Genomic DNA, 14,577 nt, shown 5'->3' on the forward strand with positions numbered 1-14,577 from the left:
TCCTTCCTTCCTTCCTTCCTTCCTTCCTTCCTTCCTTCCTTCCTTCCGCTTTTTGGAGGGGAGAAGACAGGGCAGTTGGGGTTCAGTGACTTGCCCAAGGTCACATGGCTAATAAGTGTTACATGTCGGAAGTTGGATTCGAATTCAGGTCCTCCTGACTCCAGGACTGGTGCTGTATTCACTGCACCACCTAGCCGCCCCAAAGATGTCATTTTTGTGGTGGTGGTTAATTTCCCATTTGCTTTTCCATTTACATTTCAGAAACTGATGCATGTTAGGGATGGAGGGGAATATTGTATGATTTTAAAAAAATATTTGTAGCTATTTTCAGCACAATTTTATCTAGGCAGAGGTGTTTCAATGTTTACATCCACTTTTTCTAAATCTTATGTAAATAAAGAGTGAAGTATGAATTTGGAAAGCCATGCCTTTTGGCATTTGGACAAAAGAGATCATTTTGTATCTTCTTTTTCTAAGGCCATAGCTGCTTGTGATTGCAGACTGGAAGGGGCAGCTTGGGGCGAGTGGAGGGAGTGGCAGGCTTAGGAGCTCGGGTTTGCCTTTGGGATCTTGGACAGGCTGTTTGGCCTCTCTCCGCCTCCTTTCCTCTCCCATAAAAAGGAGATATAATGTCCCCTAAATCATGAGGTTATGGTGAGGAAGCTAGACGGGAAACACCCTCAGTATGGCAGCTGTTATGAGGAGCGGCAGTAATCAACACAGCTTCTTTTCTTTTATCCCCACTTGCCCCCCCCCCCCCCGCCCCTGGGGCCCCCCCCGCTTCCCGCCCCCCCTGGCATGCTGGGCGTAGCAGGGTTTTGGGTCACGCGGCAGGGACATTATCTCTTGGCCAGACAGTTTTGCAGAGAAACTCTTGCAAAAGCCTCCCACCTCCTGTACTCCCCCGCCCCCGTCTGTCCATCGGTGGTCTCCCGGCCTGGATGAGGCCAGAGCAGTTGTGGGCAGCCCAGGAGCAAAGTTGGCCTGGCTTCGTTATCACCTTAGCCAGCAGACTTGCGTTTCTTCCCACAAACATCCCACATCTCCTTGGGAAGGCTCCCCAGGGGGTCTGGTAGACCAAAAAGCCAAAAGCAAAGGAAAACCTCAGGCTTCTGAGCAAGTGCTGTCAAAGCAGACTTGACTCCTGGCCTCAGGGTCAGTGAGAAGCCAGTGGTAACAAAGAGATGACTCCTGCTTTGTCTGGGGGGGCTCTGGCTGATGCCAATTAGTGAGGCTTAATGAGGATGCCAAAACGTCTCCAAAATCAACAGACCAAGATTTTAGAAAGAGAAGGGGATTTGGGGGGAGGAAGCCCCAGGCCAGGAAGGCGGCCCATTGCTGACCTGGCCAGGCTGCTGCTGAGGGGGAGTATTGGTGGGGAGCGGGAGGCAGTCGTCCCGTGGTTACGTCGTGATTGGAGGTTATTAAGGTTGGTTGCTGGAAGCCTCCTGAAAGAAGGGGCAGCCTTTGGACGTGTACATGGTGTGGTCAGGACCCGAGGAGTCATGTGTGTGTCTCACTTCGCCTCGGAGGGTGTTTGTCACGCCCAGGCGGTGGTCTGGAAGTGACTGATCTCAGCCGGGGCCTCCCGCCTATTAGGCCACACCCAGGAGGATTCCTTCCTCTGGGAAGATGGGGGCATGAGTGGGCCTGGGCCCAGCTGTGCTCTCCATCGCCAGCTTAGGGGCTCTCAGCCAAACACGCTTTAGTGTTTAGAGCAGCCACGAGACACTCCAGAGGTGCTGGACTGTGTGGGGTTCCAGTCAGAAGTGTCCCCTCTGCCCTAGAAAAGTATGTTTTATGTATAAGAGGCAGCTCAGTAACATGGCCAAAGCACTGGGTCCAGAAGGCTCGAGCTCAAATCTGGCCTCCAGCACTAGCCACGTGACCCTGGGTAAGTCACTTCACCCTGTTTGCCTCAGTTCCTCATCTATAAAATGAGCTGGACAAGGAAAGGGCAAAGAAAAACCAAGAAAACCCCAAATGGGGTCATGAAGAGTCAGACAGGATTGCAATGAGTGAATAAGAGCCCCGCCAACAAAATAGGGTCTTCATCATGCCTGAGGACATTGTTACAAGGAGCTTGGCGCCCTGTGACAGCCTCAAATCTCATCATCCTTTCTGTTCTAAAAAGAATCCTGCCGTTGGTGGGTGGGGGGGAAGTGGAGATGTCTGGGGCGGGGCTGGGAGGGGAGGGGACTGGGGCATCCCAGGGAGTCAATAGTAACCTTTGTTTATGGCTTCAGAATGAATGGTAAGTGAGGAGTAACCTTTGTCAAAATGGAGCAAAAAGCCAGAAAACCTGGGGCTGTCTTCACTCCTCTCCAGTAACACTACCAGCGTTGATGTGGCTCTCTGTGGCCAGTTAGGCCCTCACATCAGCCCTGGAGGCTGCTGCCGGTATTCTCATTTTACAGCTTATAAAGCTGAGCTTGGCCACTTAGTGTCAGAAGCAGGATTTGAACTGGGGTCTTCCAGACTCTACTGTAATATCGCACTACCGAGAGGGAGGGAAAGAAGGAAATTGATGGAGCATTTCTCAAGCACTTAGCATACTGCTGAGCCCTGGGGACAGAACAAGAAGCTAGCCAGGCTCTGCTCTTAGGCGCTCACACTCTAATTGAGAGAGATGATACAAGGAAGAAGGCTCAGCTGCAGACTCTGCAGAAGCCCAGGGGTCCTGAGGTTAATCAGGAGCTCAGATGGCAGGATGGGTGTACAGGACAGAGAGACTGCGTCCCTGCTGAGGCCTGGAGGGGCCCAGCAGCAGGCAGAGGATAAGGCCTGCTACTCCGTCTCATCAAAAGAAATTGGATTGGTGGCCACAGCTCTCTTATCAAAGCCCTGTGACACAGGGGCCTGATGGCCACCCTTGGCAGTGATGAATCTTCCCACTGCCTGGCCACCTTGAATGGGCTCTCCTCACAGAAGCAGTCCAGCTCAGTGACAAGGGACTGGGCACCCAGAGGTTAACAAGCAGGTGATGAACTTAAGGGTCCTAGTCAACAAGCATTTGTTAAATGCCTACTATGTGCTAGGCCACAGCAATTCATGAAGCCATTTTCTAAAGCCTAGGTGGAGAGGAGCAGGGGAGGGGGCTAGGGAGGATGGCATGGAGCTCTAGATCAGTGGAAGGAATGGTTGTACTTGAGATGTGAATCTTTTGAAGTTTAAAAGCACTTAATTCACAGCCAGAGGGTTAAAATCTGGGAGACTGGGGGCCTGCAGAAAACTCAAAGCAGAAAGCCCAACTTTTACTTCCCAGCAAAATCACAAGGGACTAAAAATTAAGTGTTCTGAGGAGAAGGAATAATGGACTTCAAATGAAAACTCAGGGCATTTTAGGAGACAAGAATGCTTGTGCATGATCGAAAGAGCTCAGACTGGAATGAGAGAACCATGGCCCTGCCCCCATTTGCTGTGTGCCAGGTTCAGGCTAGATGTGTGACTGTAGACAGATCTCTTCCCCCCCCCCCCAGCCTCAGCTTCCCCCTCTGTAAGAGCAGGATTTGGATGAATTTGCTGCCAGGGTTTCCCTTAGCTCCATGTCTTCTCATCTGTGAGCTCTACAAAGTGTGTCATTGGCATGATGGTACTGATAGCTCAGCTTTTCCTGGAGGTCTTTGCAGAGAAAGGCACTTGTGCTTTGTGACTAGTGATCTGTTACTGGGTGGGCCAGCTGTGATGGCGTCCCCAAGGTCTGTTAGTACAAAGTTCAGTCAATACAATGGAAGGTAAAGACCTACAACAGAAGCAAGACCAAGCAGAGATAGTATTTCTGTGTATTAATGTGGGAGCTTTTCAGCAAAGCACGAAGGAAGTGAGCCCGCAGCAAATGCCTCGCTCCCCAGATTGGGTGAGGATGGCTGGGGCTGGTTCTGTTGTAGATGACTCCGAAGAGGATGCCCTCAGAAACAGCCGTGCCAAGAGGCGGACATTGATTGGGTGTAATCATTGGTGAGCAGAGAGAGAAAGAGGAAACAGGAATTTCTGAAAGCGTGAGCCATCGAGGGAGCATGAGTTGGAATGAGCTTATGCACCCACTATGTTCAAGGCACTTCTAGAGTCTGTTATACCTTTTCCTCAAGAGAGAGGAAAACAGGCCGTCCTCAAGTATTCTGTCAGGAGACATAATGTACATATTTAAGTAAATACGAGCAAGTCAGGGAGGTGCTGGCAACAAGGAGATGTGAGCTGGCCTTGAGGATGGGGGGTGTGCTCCAGGTAGGAGGGCAGACTACACAGAGAAGGAAGATGAAGAAGTCACCTGTGGGGAGCAGCAAAGTGGGCAGTTGGGAACCAGGTGGATGTGAAATGTTGTGGAAGAGCCTTGAAGACTGACCAGCTGTGGAGATTGAGAAAGTAGAAGTCCAGGATGGTGCTGAGGCGGTGATTGAAATGGGGACCCGCGAGCTCACTGGTGTACAGGAAGCCTGTGGGAGGGGACTCTCTTCCAGTGCCTGTAGCCACCCCCTGGGCGATGTAAACAGCCTTGGAGAGTTCCCCCAGAGCAGTAGCAGGCTTCCAGTGCTTGAAATCTCTGGCCACAAGCACTAAGTGAGTTACCTGGGCTCATCCTGTGGCTGGAACATGTTCTAGGTGACACTTGAACCCAGGTCTCCCCACCATGGCAAGGTGCCCCTGGTTTAAATAGGAGGTTTCATCCAACATTGTGGCCTGGCCTTTTCTAGTGACTCACCTTTAAGTTTGAAAAGAAGCAAAATGGAGGAATTCTATTTCCATTCTCAACAAAAATAAATAAATTGGCCAATCTTTATTAAATACTTCCTCTTTGACAGGCAATGTGCTAGGTATTGGGGATATGGAGAGAAAAAAGTAGCCCCTGCCCTCACGAAGTTCCGTTCTATAGGGAGAGACAGTTTGTGCACATAAAAGGCTATCCAACCCTGCCTAGTAAGTACAAGCTAATCCAGCAGGCATGGTGGTCCTAGTAACTGGTGGAGGGAGTCCAGGAAGGCCTGATGGGGGAGAGTTGTCTCCAGCATGGTAGCCTTGAGAAAAACATTCAGGCATGCCAACAAGAATAAAAACCTAAATCTATTAATATTTACATTAAAAAAAATTATTAACAAGCTACTAACAAGTTTTCTCCCATGTCCCATCATCTGAGCTTTCTTAAGAGATGGACTGTCACATGTGGGACATGCAAGTAGTTATGTCACCCTACTGTGTGCTAGCCATTTCGTTAAACTCTGGGCGTACAAAGGCCAATCCGAGGCCCTTGCCCTGGGGGAGCTCAGAGTCTGCTGGCAGGGGCAGGCCTGGGGAGGAAGCCCATTTGGACTGGGATAGATTTCCTGGAGGTCTGTAATCGACAGGACTGAAAACTCACTGGATGTGGGAAGAATCCCAGTCTGGAAGGATGGCGGCTTCAGTCTGACCTGTGTGTGTGTGTGCGCGTGTGGCAGATGGACATGGCTGCTTTGGACAAAGGAGTTTGTTTTTCAACCTTCTTTCTTCTTCCCGTGGATGGCGTCTTTGTGGATGGTTGTGAAGTTCACAGCTTTAAAAACAGAAGAAAACAGATATGACTGTGACTAGTTTTTGTTGTGACAGCTGCACTCAGGGGGGGTCCTGCCCTCGGGGCTTCCCTTCCCTGCCCCCTCAGTTTTCTTTGTAGTCTTCGTACTTGGTTTTCCCTTATCCTCAATAAGATTCTGTGCTGCTCCTGCCTCAGTGCTGAGGGGGCCCCTGCCAGCACCCAGGATTTTGCTATTAGGGGGAGTGCTGCCATGAATCCTTTTTGAACAAATAGTTCTTTTTCTTCCTATAAGTAATGTCCTCGTGGTAGAGGGAGAGGAAGAAGCTTTGTGCGGGGCACAGTGCATCAGCCGAAAGGTAATAGCGATTGCTTACACTTTCAAAGGGCTTGTTGGTGTTCACGGCCATTTCTTGTGGCCATTCTGTCATTTGCTCGTCACAGCAGTTGGGGGAGGTCAGCAGAGCAGATGTTGTCATGTCCATTTCACAGAGGAGGAGACTGGGGGTCAGCTAGCAGTGGGATCTAACTGGTTGAACAGTGCTTGGAAGTCTGGCCTCAGTGACTGCCTCATGATGTGTGCAGGTGAAGAAGGAGTTCTGCATTTCCTCAGACTTGATTTTAAATACCAATCCATTTCCATGGGGTTAGGATCCCTTTGTGCCTGTGCTATTTTCACCCTTTCTGTCCTCACTCTCACTGACACCTCGGTAAGTTGATGATTTCCACATTGGGAGGAGGCAGGAGGGCATGGCAAGTAAGACACTGGACCCGGTTTGATTCTTGCTGCAGACATGGATTAGCTCTATGACCCCAGCTGAGTCACTGCTTAGAGCCTCACTTTCCTCATCTGTAAGATGGGAGTAATCCTCATGCTTCCTTCTTCAAGGGATTGTGGTAAGAAAGCAAAAGGGAACGTCTTGTTGTCTTGGGCCCTGGATCTGTGCAGTCACGAGGCGCCATTGACTCCAGCCCTGCATCAGTGAACAGGGGCTCATCAGTCTATCAGGATTCTGTTCTCCAGGTTACTCTGAGACATGCCAGTGGGTTCTGCCCATACTCTTGTAAATTCCCGATTTGTTATTTGGAGGATGTTGTTTTTAGGGGCTTCTCTGTATTTAGGTCTGGGTGTCTGTCTAATCAACACTTTCATTCTCTCTCCTGCCGAGTAAGGACGTGACCTTTCAGATTAAATGATGACCCATGGAGGGTTAGCAGGAAATCCGTACAAATGCAGAATCGTCCATTTTGCCATGTAAGCTTAGCTTTAGCCTGTCATTGAATTACTTTCCAGATGAAATCATTTTTCGTGATGTGTCTTCCTTTTTTTTAAATTTCATTTTATCATTTTAGGGGCATTTTAACCATACCATGAATTGTTAGAAGATGCATGCTGGCAACGAAGGCTGCCTCCAGCGTTGGTCTTAAGTGCTGCACATGACGGGGAATGTCAATATCTTACAGAGGGATTGAAGGGCCCACCTGTTCAAAGAACAGCCTGGATTTTATTTCCTGGGAAGCTGTTTGCTCTCTCATTCAGATGATCCCACAGTTCTCTGTTCTGGGGCCCAGAAGATCAACGCCACTTCAAAATAACCTCCACATTGTTATTCCTCACTCTTAAAATATGTCTTTTTGTAGGAGAGTGTGGAGTCAATTTCTCATTTTTTTAAAAAAAAGAAAAGGTTGTCAGGAGGATCCCAATTCCTCTGCAAGGAGGACTTTCTTAGAAATATGACAGCTTATGGTCCATGCCCCGGCATAAACCGGCTTAGCTCCTGTTGGCTTATTTGGTCACGATCACTGACTTGTGCATATTCAAGACCACTTGTGTCCATTTTTAATAGCAGAAAATGTTATTTTCATATTGTAAATGTAAAATTCTATTCTGCAGCATAAAACTGAATTTCACAAATGGGAGGAATCACTCCGCCTTTTTCATTCTTTATTTGGCTGAAGGTAGAAGACCATGTTTACAGTCAAATGAAAATACTGCCTTGTGCCAGGGTTTCACTTCTCCCACTTCAAACGCTCCCATTTTAGGGACTAGCTGGGGGAGAACTCTGTTGAGTTCAGAAAGTGCTGCCCCAGTCAGATGATTGCTCAGGCTGCAAGCAAAGTGTGAGTGATTAGACCAACCTCAAATCCCTGAATGTTTCAGAATCAGAACTGTATGGAGTACCCTGTACTCACCATGCTTTCAGAATGGAATTCCCATGGGACCGTGTTTTCTGTCTCTTCAAGGCCATGTTAATGAGCCCAACCCCTAAGCCATCACTGAGGACCATTCCATATTGGGAAAAGGGAATCAGAAGCCAAACTGATAAGAAGAGGGTCTGCCAGGACTCTAGCATTACAAAGCATGTTCCATTCATCAAGAAAAAGACTTAAGTTTCTGCTACCAGAGTTCTAAGGGCACAGGATGGATTTGGGTTTGGGGAATTAAAAAAAAAATTTAATGCTTTTGATGATACACATAGGACCAAAAAGGTTGAACAGACCCTGAGATGAAGGGGTGACTAGCTTTGGGGTAGCCCCATGATCCAGTAGGATCCTCCCCATGCCAAAGAGATCCCCTGTGGGAAGTCTAGAGGAGCCCTTGGGAAGAGGCACAGAAGAAGAGTGGATGTGGATGGACTGAGGTCCACATAATAGGAGTCCATGCCCTCCTCAGGGAGGTCACTGGAGTGGAGGAATGTGGTTCTCAAGGCCATTCTGACATGCCCGTCCCTACCACCCATGAAAGAACTGAACAAAACCAAAGGTTTCATTGTCATTTTATTGTAATCTGTCAGCTATCAGGCAGGAGACATCAGAGGAGAAGAACCCACCACAGACCTCCATACTGCGGACAGAGCCCGCATGATGCTGCCTCAATTAGCGTCGTTTCATAATGGTGTAGGAGATACATCATAACCAAACGTGTGTCTTCCCAAGAAAGTGTAATGTTGCTCTAGTTATCCATGAGCAGCCTGTGTCCATTGGCTCTGTGGCACTCATTGCTGGCCCCCATAAGCTTATGTCACCTGGAGTCACTTTTTACAGCACCAATCATTGATGGTAAGTGGGCTGCACTTGCACTACAGATACACTCAAGTGTCTGTTTCCATTTCTATGCCAAAAAAGTGAGGAGCTGCAAAATACTAAGATGACACAACGTGTTTAACACTAGCTAATTCACAAACCCTTAAAATGAATCGGCATGACCTGATGTTAACGAAGCTTAAAGGTGAATGGTGACTCAGAGATCATATTCTTAAAAATTGGGGTTGTCAGATCATAAATTTAAAAAGGGACCTTAGGCACTAGGAAGCCCAGTCCAAAGGAGGCACAGTGGCTTTCTCAAAGTCTCACAGACTGCAGATACTTCCTAGCCTCTGACTTCACAGGTACAGAAATAAGCCAATATGAGACATGCTTGGTCATGTAGCTAACAACACAGGCAAGAGTGGAATGCAGACCTCTTCGAGGCCTGAGGATGAGGGCTATGGATTGAGAAGACCTGGTTTCTGGAAGTGGCTCTGTCCCCTTTTATTAGTATGGCCTTGGGCAAGTTCCTCTGAGTCTTGGTGTCTTCATCTTCAAAAGATAAAATCTGTCTCCTCCCAGCCCCAAACCCAGTGCCCACTGAGCTCAGTTCTGTTTCCACAGCTCTCTCTGCTCAGACACCCTGTTCCTGACCTTGAAACTCCTTCATAAGAAGGATTGAACACACAAACACACACACATACACATGCATGCACACGAGAGCGTGAACACACACACACTATGAGAGAAAGCTTGGCCCAGGGGAGGTATTCTGTCTTGGAAACAGTGATGTTATTCCCTAAACTCAGAGGGTATGTCATCTAGGTCTTTACGTGTTGCAGTTTGTAGGTGTATACATATTCATGTACATACATACACACAAAATAAACATTGTCCTGAATTAACTGGGCCATTTCATCAGAATCACGAAATTCATCAAATTTCCTCAGAAGCCTTCCTCTCTAACCTGTACCTAATGGGTGATCATCTTACCTTTACCTGAAGCCCTACCTCCCGTCAAAAGGAACGTACTACTTAACAAGGCAACTGATTTCCATTTGGGATAACTTAATTGTTAGAAAATTCTTCCTTACCTTAAGCCAAGAAATTCTCTGAGATTCCCACTTAAATGCTCTCAGCTCTGGCCTCTAAGACTCAGCAGAAAAAAACCCAAACTAATCTTCCTTCCCTGTGAGAGCTCTCCAAAAGCTGGAGGAGCTTATCCAGGCTAAACATTCCCCTCCTTCTCCACTTGTCCCCCACAGGGTGTGAAGATCCATCTGGCTGGGGCAGTGAGGCACCCGAGGGAGAGAGGGGGGAGGGCAGTATGTGCCAGACAGGTCAAACAACCACCACTTTGGGCACCATCTCCCCTCAGAGTCTGATGGAGATCCCTAGGGTGTGGTACTCAAGAGTCTTGGGAATGGGCCTTCAGACATAATCTTTGGAAGCAGTCCCTCCCTCTGGAGATGCAGCCTGGTAATGATTCCCATGGGGGCTGCAGCCACGCTACTGAGGACCCAGAAGAGAAAGTCCTCGCCATCAGAGTCCTTAGCCCTGTCAAGTGGCTCCACATGTAAAACCGATTCCAAGTTGTACTGTCAGATCATAAACTCGGAGATCGAAGTTTTAGCGATCACCTTGTCCACCCGGGTTTCCTGCTTGAAATCAGTGTCCCAGAAGACTAAGTGATTTACTCCAGGTCACAGGATTGGTATTGAACCCAGCTCTTGTGACTCCAGATTCAATATTCTTTCCGCTGCACCAATCATGAGTGACCTGTCTTTGGGTCTGGCCACTCAATTCTGAAACTTTTAACTATACTGTCATATGGGCCAGAAGTGTCCAACTCCCTGCCTGAGTCCACATGCCTACAAACCTCCCCAAACTCTCCCATACTGCCTAAACCAGAAGAAAATGTAATTGGGAAACACTTAATTTAAAAGAAAACACAATACAATATAAATATTGTTAATTTGTAGTTTTCTATATGCAGGCAGAAATCGGATCTTTTTGAAAGTGACACTACTGATTTAGGCCACCCTTCCCATCTTTTCCACAAGAATAACATGCAGGGGCAGCTAGATGGCACAGTGAATAGAGCCCTGGCCCTGGAGTCTGGAGGACCTGAATTCAAATCTAGCCTCAGACACTTAACACTTACTAGCTGTGTGACTTTGGTCAAGTCACTTAATCCCAATTGCCCGGCCACCCCCCCCCCAAAAAAAAAAGAATAACATGCAAAAATTTAGAATGGGTTGTTAAAATTCCTAAAAACTTTTAGGCATGTGCTCATAAAATCTAGATGAATGATGTCTTCAGTATTTGGCTGATGTGCCCATTTTAAAGAGAACTGAAGAGTCCGGCATGAGCTGTTCTTGCTGATGCTCTGTTGGGCTCTTGGTAGTCACATTCCTTCCATTCCATTCTTTGGTTTTGTCAAACCAGTCATGTTCAGTGACCTGGAGTTTGCAGACATTGCTCTCTTACCTTTTGTGAAGATTTGACCAGCATTTGCCCTTCTGCCCTCTTGTGGTATTTCTCCCATTCTTCATGATCCTTCTGAGACCTAATCAGGAAAAAGCTTTAATCCTCAGAAAAGGTGCCAGTGGGCACGGCCACAGTTTCTAGAGGGCAGTGCTTTCAGGGTTCTGGGTGAAGGCTGGCTAGCTTGTATGCTCATTGAGTTGATTATGGGAATACCTTTTGTGGGCCCCCTACATCAGTGTTCCCTATGCAGTTCCCTATCCCTGCCAACTTTTCCCTCTCCTGTTCCTTTTTAATAAAGTATAAGCTTCCAGGGAAGCTGTCAGGAGCTGGAATATTCGATAGGGATACAACAAGCAGTGCAATTGGTGAGGCTGTGGGGAGCATGGAGGGGATTCCAGGGAAACTAGTCTGGAAAGAAAGGTTCGAACCAGACTGTGAAGAGATTGAATGCAGAACAGGTGATTTTGGCTCAACCCCAGAGGTAACCCAGAACCACTGGGGGAACTTTTGGTGCAGAAGGAATAGGTGGCATTCACAATGAGTGCATTCTAGGAAAGGAAACTAAGTTGTCCTTATTCCACCGGGCTCTTCCTCATTGAGTCTTGATTTCCATGTGGATTTCTGTGAGAAAGATAGTATTGGATGTGGAGACCCAGCCTCCGATCTAGGAGGACCTGCAAGTCTTGCCTTTGACACATACTGAAAAGTCACAGTTCCAAAGTGCTGATTTGCATTGGGGAAGGTAGTTTCCTCACTTGGGATTTCCTTATACCCATGGAAACAGGGTGTCGAGTCCCTACCCTAGGTGGTTCAGTGGCTAGAGCGCCAGGGTTGAAGTCAGGGAGACTTGAGTTCAAATGTGACCTGAGATGCTTACCTGCTGTGTGGCCCTGGGCAAGTCACTTTACCTCTATTTGTCTCAGTTTCCTCATTTGTAAAATGGGGATAATACTAGCACCTGCCTCAGGGTTGTTGTGAGGATTGAATGACATCATAATTTAGCACAGTCCCCGGCACATAGCAAGTGCTGTATACGGCAGCTGTCATTATGTTTATTGCCTCTGTGTTACTTAATGTGTATTATCTATAAGATGGAGATGGTGGTAATAGCACCTGTCTGCAGGGGTAGTTGTGAGGACCAAGTGAGACAATATTTGTAAAGGACTTTGGAAACCTCAAAGCTGTGTAAGGTTAGCTATTATTAGAGAATTCAGGCAGCACATTTTAGGTCAGTAAACTACAGCAAACATGCCAGCCTTTAGAAACCCAAGGAGCCAGCTTGCAAACAGAACACCTCCCTTGTCCATGTCCCCAGAGTCACTGCTGCTGATGACCGCCCATGTCACCAAGAAATGTTACCTTAGTAATGCAGAGAAATTTAATCCAGCATCGATAGAAAACTCGTTTGTTCCAGACAACATTCAGATTTCACGGCTACAGCCACATTTTCAGTTCGAGCCAAACCACAGTCTTTTGGCAAACAAATCCACTTACCTGCTCTTTGCTGACCTGTGTCCTTGAAGGGCTGACCATTGTCTTCTGTTTGGGGTGTGAGTATGTGTATGGGGTGGGGGTGGGAGGGCATGCTTCTAGGACTAGAGACCTAGTCTTCAACCTCCTTTCAGCGGGTATTTTGATAGTGATGATGTAAAACATCCCTCATGACAAGAAGAGCTGAAGTTCTCACTGGAGTCTTAGCAGATGTGTAGGAATGAGGTGTGAAATAAATGCTCTAGTCCCACCCTCACACACCCCCTCTTAGTAGTGCTGTTTTACCACAAAACAACCACTGAACTTTGTGAGTTAAGTGATAGACATTTATTAAGGCCTGTGCTAAGTGAGGGAGATACACAGAGAGATGAAAGATGGTCTGGACTTTTAAGGAGCTCACAGTCTAATAGGGGAGACAGGCTATGGACAAGCTGTAGAGGGGCAGAAGTGGAGCTAACCAGCAGAGGGAAGGCACCAGCCTTTGGGAGCATTAGGAAAGGCTTCCTGCCTGGATGTGGAAGTTGGGATTTGAGCTGAGTCTAGAAGGAAGCCAGGAAATGGAGACAAGGGGGGAGAGCATTCCAGGCACGAGGCACAGCCAGGGAAGATGCCCTCAGGTGGCATGGGGAGGGGCTTGTACAAGGAAAAGCAAGGACCTGTGTCACTGGGTCAAAATGAGAGGAAGCCTGGAAGGGTGAGAAGGACAGGTGGTGCCGAGCTTTAAACGCCAGAGGAGATTTTATATTTGTCCTAGAGGTGATAGGGAGCCCCTGGAGTTTTTCTGCTACAAGAGTAACCTGGTTGATCTGTGCTTTAGGGAGATCATTTTGGCAGATGAATGGAGGAGGATCACTGAGTGGGGAGACTAATGCCAGCATTTTAAATAATGCCAAATGCTTTGTACACAGGCTCTCATTTGAGGCTCATGACAATCCTGTGAAGTGTGGACTACAAGTTGTAGTGTCTCCATTCTGCAGATGAGGAAACTGAGGCTCCAATGGTGAAGCACCTTGCCCACTGCCACACAGCGTTTTATTGTCAGAGGTGGTATGTGAAGCCATATCATGCCCTCATGACTCCAACATCCAGCAGTCTATCCATTATTCCACACTGCCATTTTTAGGGGGATCCATAAGAAAATCCAAGTTCAGACTGCTGCTTGGAGAAAGGGACTTCATAAGAAAATACAAGAAGGGTGAAATGCAGAACCTAACACACTAGAAAAGTTACTGGCTGGATTCAGAGTCAGAAGTCCTGTGTTTTATTGTTGACCCTGACCCTTTCTAGGTGTATGACCTTGGACAAGTCTTTTCACCTTTAGGTGAAGTAGCCAGGTGGTGTTGCAGTGGATTGAGGGCTGACCTGGGGCCAGGAATACCTGAATTCAAATCCAACCTCAAACACTTATTGATGGTATGACCCTGGTCAAGTCACTTCACCTCTGACTCAGTTTCCTCATCTGTAAAATTGGAATAATAACTTTGCTTCCTTCACGGACTTGTGAGTATGAAGATAATATTTATAAAGTACTTTGCATAAGTGCCTGGCATATAGTAGGTACTCAATAAATGCTTTTTTCCTTCCCTCTTCCTTGAGCCTCAGTTTCTTCATCAGTCAAATGGGAGAGTATTTGCCCGTCTATCTCACGGGCTGTACTATGAACAAAGAACTTTCTAAAACTTGAGGTTCTATAGAAATATGACCTATGGAAAGTTCATGTAATTTTGTGGATTTTATTGTTTTCAAACATTAGACTTTGACCATTTGTGGTAAAATGGACATGTCCTCTACGTATGCTGAAGAAGAGAGCAGTGATGATGTCATGAGGAATGACAAGAACAGCCCAAGTGCTGACTTGGGACACAGGAGAATTCAGAGCGAGCTCGTGGAAGGGCCGAGCTCCCTGGGTGCCTTCTCTGTAGAGAGAGAATGGTCAGGAATGGAATGGGAGGAGAACACTCGTACGGATTGCCATGGGTGCCCCCTGCCAGAGGCTTTCCTGGCCCGCTACCCCATTGGCATGATCTGCCAGGGAGGAGAACACTCGAACGGATTGCCGTGGGTGCCCC

The 14,577-nt window shown here is 47.5% G+C and overlaps 1 protein-coding gene across 5 annotated transcripts in view; it reads left to right on the forward strand.

Moving 5' to 3' along the window:
* Positions 1 to 7,415, forward strand: part of CUNH10orf143 (chromosome unknown C10orf143 homolog) — a 20,973-nt gene extending 13,558 nt beyond the window's left edge. For 2 of the 5 annotated variants that reach the window (XM_069101696.1, XM_069101697.1), the window contains exon 4: positions 6,854 to 7,415. In XM_069101696.1, coding sequence (XP_068957797.1) covers positions 6,854 to 6,883 — 30 coding nt within the window. In that variant the 3' untranslated portion in view covers positions 6,884 to 7,415. Of the gene's footprint in view, positions 449 to 6,673; positions 6,756 to 6,853 lie in introns of those variants that run through there. The other 3 variants (XR_011171052.1, XR_011171051.1, XM_069101694.1) reach the window with 3 other exon arrangements.
* The last annotated feature ends 7,162 nt before the right edge of the window (positions 7,416 to 14,577 follow it).

This window comes from Petaurus breviceps, unplaced genomic scaffold (assembly GCF_028583685.1).
Source record: "Petaurus breviceps papuanus isolate PSGF00001 unplaced genomic scaffold, PetGlider_PUasm1.0 490, whole genome shotgun sequence".
Lineage (NCBI taxonomy): Eukaryota > Metazoa > Chordata > Mammalia > Diprotodontia > Petauridae > Petaurus > Petaurus breviceps.